This window comes from Numida meleagris, chromosome 26 (genome assembly GCF_002078875.1).
Source record: "Numida meleagris isolate 19003 breed g44 Domestic line chromosome 26, NumMel1.0, whole genome shotgun sequence".
NCBI lineage: Eukaryota > Metazoa > Chordata > Aves > Galliformes > Numididae > Numida > Numida meleagris.
The window spans coordinates 286,534-297,049 of record NC_034434.1 but is presented as its reverse complement, the minus strand read 5'-3'; the positions used below and the strand labels follow the sequence as shown (position 1 = coordinate 297,049).

The window sequence follows — 10,516 nt, the reverse complement described above, 5'->3', positions numbered from 1 at the left end:
CCCCGTGGCTCTGAGATTTCCGGGCTGCAGCGCTGCTCTTTTCCTGGCCTTCTCCCAGGCTGTGCCTATGCCGGGGCACGGCTGCACTCTGTAAAGTTCACTGTGTGCAAGCAAAGCTTACGAGCACGCTTATGTGTTCCTGATGCAGAGCCCAGTCCCGGTCCCAGGAGCTCTGCAGCCTTGGTTCCTGCAGGGCCGTGGTTCAGCCCTGGCTCTGAGCTCTGCTCTCAGCTCTGGGCTCCTGGGCACTGAGCGCAGTGGGGTGTCCGAGTCCAGTGTTTTACGTGGCCACAGGGACCTGCGGGTCCCAGCCCTGGGCTGCTTAATCTGAGCATCCCAGCACAAGCAATAACCCAATGCCATGCCCCTCTCCTGCTTTTTAATGTGCCTTTAATTGCGGTGGCGAGGCTGGGGCCGGGAGTCCCTCCCAGCAAGCCATAAATCAGGGCTGGAGCAGGACAGGCTAAGCCAGAGATAAGCACTGATTGCGTTCCTCCCTCCCGGCTCACTGCCTCTGCGATAAATGGGGCTGCGATGAGGCCGGGGGGAGCGATGCCGGCACAGTAATCACATTTGGCGCTCTGCTCCCACCCCGCTGACGTTTCCCAGGCACTAATGAGTTTAGTAGGGCCGAGAGAGAGCTGATTTCAGGGCGGCTGAGAGGTGTAGTGCTGCCCAGCGTGGGGATGGGGATGTGCAGTGCCCGGCTGTGGGGCTGAGGTGGGTTCTCACCTTCTGTGGGGAGGACTCTGAGCCCAGTGCTTGGCTTTGGAATTGGACTCTGCATCCCCCATGGGTACCGAACTGCGGTCCTCCACTGCGGGTACCCTTCCCCACCTGCCACGTCCCTCAGCCTTGGGGACAAGCTGGGGGCACACCCCGTGGCCACATCCCTGACCCTCTCGGGGACAACCTGCACTTGGCGGCTGTCCCCACCGGTGACAAATGGCTCAGCTCTGTGCCATCGACAGCTCAATCGATGGCTCTGGAGGGAGCCCAAAGGGCAATGCGCATCCATCTGGGGACATGTGGCCTGCCTTCGTGCTTGTGACACTGGTGGTCAGCTTCCCGCGTGGCATGGGTCCTTGGGGGCACCCAGGCTGTGCCCCAGTGCAGCATCCCATTGTCCCCAAGCATGGGCTGTGACCCAAAACCTAGGGAGGGGCCCTTGGGGGCAGGAGGAGTGGGCTGAGTGGTGTCACTGCCTGGCACCGGTGTCACGGTCGCTGTCACCGTGTGGTCCCTGCGGCATCACACAGTGTCGCCGTCGCCGCACGGTCCTGCACGCGTGGCACAATGCTGCGGCACAGCCCCGCGGCGTCACCGTTCCGTGGGTGTCACATGGTGTCACTGTCACCGCGCGGTGCACGGGGTGTCACTGTCGCTGCCTGGCCACAGGGTGCCACACAGTGTCACTGCAGCTCCCATGGGTTGTCACACGGAGTCACCGTCACTGCTTGGCTCATGGGGTGTCACATAGTGCCATGTCATTGCATGGCCCACGGGTGTCACCCAGCGTCACGTCACTGCCGTCCCGCAGTGTATCGCGCAGCGTTGCCGTCAGCGCATGGCCTGCGGGTGTCACCCAGCGTTGCTGTCACTGCATGGCCCATGGGGTGTCACGCAGTGGCACTTCACGGTGCCACGGCCACTCCCCTGCACATCCCGTGGGCTGTCACCCCTGCCACTGCACAGTCTCCAGCCCACTGGGGGATGCATCCCCATGGTCCCCAATGCACTGGGGGATGCGTCCCCATGGTCCCCAATGCACTGGGGGACAGGTCCCCATGGTCTCTGAGCTGGTCCCATCTGCCCGCCTCGTCCCCGTCCCCTGCTGCCAGGCAAGCAGTGATTTTCCATCAGTCACCGGCTGTCTCGATCAGCCAGGCTCTAATTAAGTATCGGTGTTGGCAGCCCTTAATTGCCAAGCGGTGGGAGGGTGGTGGCCCTGCTGCGCCCACAGCCTCTGTAATAAGCGGCCGTGCAATGGGGATGGGCTAGGGGGATGTACTGCCCCCGCCTCACCCCAAAGCTGCACTGGGGTCACCCCATAGGATGGGGTCAGTGCCCCGTGCTGGGCTGGGTATGAGCCCATGCCCAGCTGGCCAGCTAGTGCGTCAGCCAGCCAACTAGCCCTCTGAGTCACTCAGCTAGTCTGTTGGCCAAGTGGCCGCCCAGCTACCCAAACAGCTTGATTGCTAACTGGCCAGCTAGCCAGCCACCCAGCCTGCTGCCCATCTAGTCAACCAGATAACTAACCAGCGCATCACCTAGCCACCCACCAGCCAGCCAACCAGCTAGTTGGCCAACCAGCTAGCCACCTGCCAGCTAGCTCACTAGCCAGCTATCTAGCCACCCAGCCAGCCCACCAGCCACCTTGGCCAACTCTAGCCAAGCAGGCATCCAAAGAGCCAGTTGGGTGTCCAGCCCGTGATTGAGTGCACAGTGGCCAGGACCATGGCCAAGGCACTTAGCAGGGACAAGCGAGTGCTGTGCTAGAACTGTGCCTCAGTTTCCCCTTCTGTTTCTTTATCCCCGGCTCCATGTTGCTGTCACAGTGCCCAGACACCATGCCACATCATCACTCGTCTGGAAAACTCCTCATTAACACCTTCATTTAATCAGCTCTGCTACCCAATGAGGCGGTCACGGTGCCCTTTCTCAGCACTGGGGATGGCTGTGAAGATGGATGCAATCATGTGCATAGGTGGATGCAGGTAGAGATAGAGGGAAGCATGCTTAAATGGAAGGATGTGCAGATGCCTGGATGGATGGAAGCATGGATGGAAGGAAGGAAGGAAGGAAGGAAGGGTGGCTGTATGGATGGATAATGGGTGGGTTTGTGGGTGGATAGGTGCCCCCAGGGCAGTAGGCAGCAGCAGAGGAAGCCCCACACAGGAGCTTTCGCAGCCCATTGATCGCACACCCACCTCGGTGAGCACATGGGCATTGCACACCTGTGTGCACGTGGGAGCTCACCCCTGCACACAAGCACATGCACCCCCACACACCCACATGTGCACATGCATCCCCACACAAGTGTGCACCTCCACGCTTGTGGAGGGGAAACTGAGGCACGGAGCAGCTCTGACCTCATCCCACAGCCCCAGCACCGCGTGCTCTCTCCCGTCCCTGAATCCCAAATCCTCCCTAACGAGCTCCAAGCCAGCAGCAGGGCCATGGCCAGCCCCGTGCCCCCGCACCATCCCTGTGCCCCACAAGCATTGATCGTGCCCCACACCACCGCGGCCCCTCCGCGCCCCCCGGCCGCCCACCTCTGCCTCGCTCTGCAGAGCAAACAGCCGCGGGCTCGGCTGCGCATCGATTCTGTGAGAGCTGCTGTTTGCTTAACCTTTGCAGAGAGCGGCAGACGCGCGGCATGAGGAGATGCTGCCTCTCAGCTTTGTCCTTCCCCATCCTTCAGCTGCTAACGGGGCTTTGCTTGCTTGGCTGAGGGGCTGCGGTGGCCCACGAGCAGGGGATGAGGGCAGGGATCACCCTGGGGTCTCTGTTGTGGGCCTCTCAGATGTTGTCCCCGCTCACATGGCGCTGCACACGTGGGATGATGCTCCTGGTGCTGGCTGCATGGAAACGTGGCACTTCGGGGTGGTGGCTGTGCCATGGAGATGCAGTGATTTGGGTTGGTGGCCACGTCAATAGGGACGAGGTAGTTTGGGGTGGCGGCCGTGCCAGGGGGAGGTGGTGGCGTGGGGTGGTGGCTGTGCCATAGGGACATGATGCTTTGGGGTGGTGGCCACACCATGGGGACCTGGTGGCCTGGGGGTGGTGACCATGCCAGTAGGGACATGATGGTTTGGAGTGGTGGCCGTGCTATGGGTTTATGATGTTTTGGGGTGATGGCTGTGCCGTGGGGACATGGTATTTTTGGGTGGTAACTGTGCCATGGAGATACAGTGGTTTGGGGTGGTGGCCATACTATGGAGACATACTGTTTTGGGATGGTGAGGTGGCCTGAAGTGGTGGCCCTGCTGCGGGGACAAGGTGACATTGGCACACATTGTCTGGGCACAGCAGTGTCCCATTACCCCTCAGCATGAGGCGAGTGCCACGATTCAATCAGGGGGTGTCCAACGGGGCCCCGCTGCATCCACACCGCCCCGTCCGCATCCCCGTCCCCATGCACAGCCCCGTGCCACCCGTGGGAGCGCTGCGCCGGAGGGTGACTCACGGAGCCCGTGGCCTCGCTGAGTCGTATTTTTAGGAGCTCATTAAAAAAGAAAAGAAAAGGAAAAGGAGGGGAGAGGGAGAAAAGAAACGGGGAAGCGGCGGCAGAGTGCAGTTATCCTTCCCATGGTGACTGCTCGTGGGGACATGGGGACAGCGCAGGGGCAGCACCCCGACCCCAAAATATTCTTCAAGCCCCCAAATCCCCTGCAGCCAGCACCACGGCTGCATGTCCCAGGGCTGTGGTGTCACTCTGATGGGTGTCACCGGTCCCCGCGTCCCCGTTGCGATTCGGCCGCGGCGCCGCGGGCGGCTGTCACTTCCCATTGCGTCGCGATGCCAGCTGTGACAAGCGGGCGCTCGGCCCCACAGCCCCCGGTCCTCGGCTGCGGAACGCGGGGTGACACGCGGCGGAGCACGGCCACCAAACCCCCGGGCACAGAGCGGGGTGTGCCACAGGGCTTCGTCCCCGCTGTCACTGTCACTGCCATGTGCATGGGGGTGGCATTGCTGGGGACAGTGCGCTCGGCCCCGCTACCACCGGCAGTGACATCCTGTGTGGGTCACAGCGCGGTGCATGTGTGGGGCTGGGGGGGTTGGGGTGATGGGGACGTGTTGGGGACATGGAGTGATGGTGGCCATGGAGGGGCAGCGTGGCACTGCCGCCCCATGGGCTGCATTGGGGTGCAGGTGTGGCCCTGTTCCCTGTCCCTAATGGTCCCAGCTGGGATGGTGGGGACGCTCTGTGGCAGTGTCTGTGGGGGTGTCCTGTGGGGTGGGAGCTGTGGGGCACCCTGCAGGGTATAGGGCTGGCCCTGAGCCTGGGGCTGAGGTGCGTCTGCCTGATGTGTGACATGTGTGTCCCCCATGTGCGTGTCTGCGTGTCCCCATGTGTCACAGGCAGGACGCGGCCATCCCTTGGCCCAGCGGGAACATGGGTGACAAACTCAGGGAGCGGTGCCTCCGGCTGAGCCACCCCGGGTCCCACCAGGGACACAGAGGGGACACGGGGGGGCAGTGCTTCTGACCCCTCTGTGCCACTCGTGCCCCATGGCCATGGGTCTGCACCCCATGCCCACACCAGGTGGGGGCGTGGCCACAAGGGGGCGTGGTTCTGCGTCCCCCGGGCAGTGCTGGGGGTGTCACTGCGCGGAGGGGGCGTGGTCTGGACAAAGTGGGCGTGTCTCCGGTGGGAGGGGGCGTGGCCAAGGGGCGGCCGGGCGTGCATACAGTGGCAGTGGGCGTGGTCACAGCGGGCGTGGGCGTGGCCGGGCGCGGGGGGGCGTGGCCAGGCTCGGAGCGCACCGGAGCTCAGCGGAGCGGATCGGAACGGAGCGGCACCGCCGATCCCCGAACCCCACCGCCCTGCCCGCCCACAAACCGGCACCATTCCGGCCCAGCGAGCAGCCCCGGCCGGGCGTCGGCTCAGCCTCGGCCGTAAAACTTTGCTGGCGGCCGCTGCGGGCGTGGTGATGGTGCTGGTGCTGGTGGTGCTCATCCCCGTGCTGGTGAGCTCGGCGGGCACCGACGGCCGCTACGAGATGCTGGGCACCTGCCGCATGCTCTGCGAGCCCTACGGGGGCACCGCGCCGGGGGGCGGCCCGCTCCCACCACCCTCCACGCTGGTGCAGGGGCCGCAGGGCAAAGCGGGCAAACCGGGCAAACCGGGACCACCGGGACCCCCCGGCGAACCGGGACCGCCGGGAGCTGCGGGCCCGCCGGGGGTGAGGGGCGAAACGGGCAAACCGGGGCCCCCCGGGCTGCCGGGTTTGGGGGGTACGGGGGCGGTGAGCACGGCCACCTACAGCACGGTGCCGCGCGTCGCCTTCTACGCCGGCCTGAAGAACCCGCACGAGGGCTATGAGATCCTCAAGTTCGATGATGTGGTCACCAACCTGGGCAACAGCTACGATGCCGCCTCGGGGAAGTTCACCTGTGTCGTTCCCGGCACCTACTTCTTCACCTACCACGTCCTGATGCGCGGCGGAGACGGCACCAGCATGTGGGCTGACCTCTGCAAGAACGGGCAGGTATGGGATGGAGGGGTCCGGGGAGGTCCTCGGGGGGTCCTGTCCTTCTCCTGCCCATGAGATGCACATTCTGTGCAGCCCCGGGATGCTCCATCCTTCTCTTGCCTGTGGGATGCGTGCCCCCGCAATGCTCCATCCTTCTCTCAGTGGCAATGGTGTGCTCCAGGTCCCTCCCCGAGGTGCCCTGTTCTTCTCCTGCCCGTGAAATGTGCACGCCATGATGCTCCATCCCTCTTCCAGCCATGGGATGTGCACCCTACATTACTCTGTCCCTCTCCTGCCCATGGGATGTGCACCCTGAGATGCTCCATCCTCCTCCTGATGCGAATGATGTGCCCCAGGTGCGCCCCCAAGGTCCCCTATCTCCTCCTGCCCGTGGGATGTGCTCCCCCCAGGATGCTCCGTCCTTCTCCCAGTGGCAATGTTGTGTCCCCATGGGTCCCCTCTTGGTCCCTCTCCTGCCCCAGCGATGTGCCCCGCTGTGCCGTGTGGTGTCCATGTGCTCCCTGCCGTGTCCCTGTGGATCGTGCTGGTGGCCGTGCCCTGGGGACAGATGCGCAGGGACAGCATCTGCGGTGGCCTTGGGGACACTGCGGGGACTATGCAGCACTGAACCCACATTGAGGGCAGCATGAGCCCAGCCCGGAGCCGGGTCCACTGCTCCTCGGTCCTATCTGGGGAGAGATGTCCCCATCCCCAGCTGCTGTGCACCCATGGGACATCTCATCCACCCGCTGACAGCCCCTGGGTGACACATGGTGGGACTGGTGCCCCGGTGCTGAGGCTGCCCCTGTCCCCACCCTGCTGCCCTCTCTGTCCCCAGATCACCACCATCCCCATGGCTGAGGCTTCCAGGTGATGTCTCATCCCCACGACATAAACCCTTCGCTGGAGCTATGGCTGTCACACTGCAAATGTCACACTGCACCGAGGGGCTCCGAGCTCAGTGGGGTGACATCTCCCCATGGTCTGAGCCACAGCTCTGCCCCAGCGGTTGGGTTTGGCTTTTGCAATTGGGTCCTCCCTCCCTTCACTCACAGCCCCAAATCCAAGGCATTAGGGATGCTCAGTGCTTATCCCTGTGGCGCTGCCTCCGAGCATCACTGCACGGTACCCATTGTGCTGAGCGTTGCCCCGGCACCTGGATGGGGTTTTTCCTTCCTCAGAAGCCCCACAGAGGGATTTAGGAGCCCAGAACCCAGCTGGGAATGGGGTCACTTCCCCATCCCTTTGCCATCCACATCGCCCCATGATTTAAGCCACGGCTTTGCCCCAGCAGTTGGGTTTGACTTTCAGCTCTTGGATTCTCCCTCCCTTGGCTCCCAACCCCAAACTGGGGGCACTCAGGATGCTCCGTGCTTATCCCCACGGCAACAACTCCGAGCACCCCCGTGCGGTGCCCATTGCGCTCAGCATCCCCCCAGCACTTGGATGGGGTTTTTCTTTCCCACATAACCCCACGCAGTGATTTTGGATCCCAAAACCCGGCTGGGAACGGGGTCATCACCCATCCCTTTGCCATCCCCACGCCGTGGGCTCGTGCCGGCACTAACAGCTGCGTTTCCCGAAGCTACAAAGCTCCTGTCAAGAGTAAATAAACCCATTCGGGCGTGCGCCTGCAATACAGCTTAATCATCGTCGCGGCCGTCCTCGTCGGGCGCCAGCTTCGCAGCCGTCCCCACGCGCCGGGTGCTAATTGCCGACGCGATATCGCTGCTCTAATTGGGGTTTGTGTCGCAGAAATACGGCCCCAGAGTGAAGTCGGGGTGGTGGGGTTGCACCGCAGCGGTGATGCCCCAGTGTTTCCCTCCGGAGAAGTGTCCATCGCAGCACTGGCCGCAGCGCTCGAGTTAATGAGAGCCAGGGGAGCTGCTCCTGGTGATTAATTAGCATTAATTATGATTATTTGTATTAGCTTGTCGCCACTTCGGCAAGCGTGGGGTGACAGATTTGTGTTTGGGAGAAAGATGGATGGATGTCCTCGGTGTTGTCCCTTGCGGGGATGTGGGGACAATGGAGGATGGTCCCCAGCGTGTGGCCCCACAGAGGGACATGTCCACGGGGCTGTGTGCTGGAGAGCCCGGATGCACCCAAACACGATGTGTTTGACCCCAAAGACACAAGGTGCCCCCAAACACCGCATGATGTCCTTCTGTGCTGGGTCGCCACAGAACTGTGGTGGTCACAGTGGCCAAGACGCTGCTGGGGACAGCTCCCAGCCATAGGGTCAGTGGGGTTGGTGACCACTCCCCCAGGTGCCATGTCCCCATTTTGGGCACTTCTTCCTGCGTCCCCTGGGTGCAGGGACAGCTTCCAGCCATAGGACCACTTGGGCTTGTGTCCCCATTTTGGGCTCTTCTCCTTTCCCATGGGCAGTGTCGTGGGGAAACCAAGGCACAGAGCTGCTGTGCCCCCTCTCTACGTCCCCTCCAGTCCTGGGGACATGGCTGCTGGGACAACGCTGTGGCACCGCCGCCTCCTCTGCCGCCGTGGAGCCATTTATCTTCCCTGGTTAGCCAAGGGCTGGCGGGCGCGCGGTGACGAGGCGGCTCCTTAACGAGGGAAGACGGATGGCACTCGCTGCAGCGGGGACGGGCGGTGTGCTGGGACGTCAGTAGGTTCCAGAGTAAACAGGGGCTGATGGGTGGGATCTGTCACGGCCGTGGGCTGCCTGCGGGTTTGGGGATGCTGCTGCCTCAGCCCCAATGGCTTTTAGGGTAGCAGCACCCCAGGGACGGCCACGGGGCTGCGGTTGTGTCCCTTCAGCTGTGGGTTTGGGGCCGCTCCCTGAGAGCCAGCGGAGAGCCCATTCTTGTCAGTCCTAATTAAGAGCCGCTTCTCCCTGCTGCGCCGCTTTGCATTTCACATGGGATTTTTTACCTGCCGCCTTGTCACTGTCACCCGGCGCGCTGAGATCTCGCTGCAAGGCTCCAGCTCAGATTTGATTACCCCAATAATTCCCTATCAGCTGCAGCCGCAGCGCCACTTCCCTGGGCAGCCGCGGGGCCATGGGGCACATGTGGGTTTTTATGGCATCCCTTCCCGCCCCACATCTGAGCCGTAGCCCTGTGTTCAAATCTGTGGGTCAGGGCAATGCTCGGTGGCACCATGGTGGCACCGGTGTCCCCGCGCCAGTGCCATCTCTTCCATCCAGGTCCCATCACGCATGGTATGGGTCCAAGGAAGCCTGGAGGGAGGAAGGAATGGGGCCCATGGGTGCCCCATGGGGTGGCTGGCTGTGGGGTCACAGCAGGGAAGTGGGGCCGCTGGATGCAGATGGGCTAACGCGTTGTCCCCCGTGCAGGTACGGGCCAGCGCCATCGCGCAGGATGCGGACCAGAACTACGACTACGCCAGCAACAGCGTCATCCTACACCTGGATGCGGGCGACGAGGTCTTCATCAAGCTGGATGGGGGCAAAGCCCACGGTGGCAACAACAACAAGTACAGCACGTTCTCGGGCTTCATCATCTACTCGGACTGAGCCTGGACCCATGGCATCGCCCCATGGCATCGCTCCATGCCCACCCAGCCCCATGGCATCCCCACGTGCAGCCCTATGGCCGGCTGTGGGGCCCAGGAGCCCCCTTCCCCATCACCCGCTCACCTCATTGCTGCTAATTCGGGGCGGGGGGAGCAGAGGGGCGGTCCCCTGGCTGTGACCCACACGGTGCCCACGGGATGTGGGTCTGTACAGGGTGCCTCGCGCCAGGGTTGTGCCAGGGGAGCTGCCCGGCCCCAGGTGACTCCATGGTAAAGCAGAGCTGTGACCTCTCCCTGTGTGCTGTCTTTGTCCCCGTGTCGCGGTGTCACCAGGGTTGGGGACAGCATCTTCCAGCCTTGTTGTCCCCCCTCAGCCCGGCCAAGGAATCGGGGCACCGTCCCCAGGTGCTGCAGTCCAGGTGGGCGCTGCCACCTGTGTCCCCTCGCTGCCCCCACGGGGTGACGGTGGGATGGGTCCCCACGGCAGAACATGGCCCCGTGATGGGATGTGTCCCCATGGCAGAACGTGTCCCCATGACAGGACCTGTCCGCATGATAGCACATGGCACCATGGTCAGACGTGTCCCCGTGATGGGATGTGTCCCCATGTCAGAACACGGGCCCTGTGACAGGACATGGCCCCGTGACAGAGTGCGTCCCCGTGATGTGACACAGCCCTCGTGACAAGACGTGGCCCCATGTCAAGATGTGTCCCCATAGCAGCGCATGGCCTCATGTCAGAGCGTGTCCCTATGACGGGATGTGTCCCCTCCTGGGGTGAGGCGGCCCTGGGGACGGGCTGGGGTCCCCCCCCCCCC

At 63.2% G+C, this 10,516-nt stretch overlaps 1 protein-coding gene across 1 annotated transcript; it reads left to right on the top strand.

Moving 5' to 3' along the window:
- C1QL1 (complement C1q like 1) lies at positions 5,289–10,433 on the top strand. Its single transcript, XM_021377947.1, has 2 exons — positions 5,289–6,215; positions 9,520–10,433. Exons 1-2 carry the CDS (start codon positions 5,658–5,660, stop codon positions 9,697–9,699), a joined length of 738 nt encoding a protein of 245 aa, XP_021233622.1. The 5' UTR covers positions 5,289–5,657; the 3' UTR covers positions 9,700–10,433.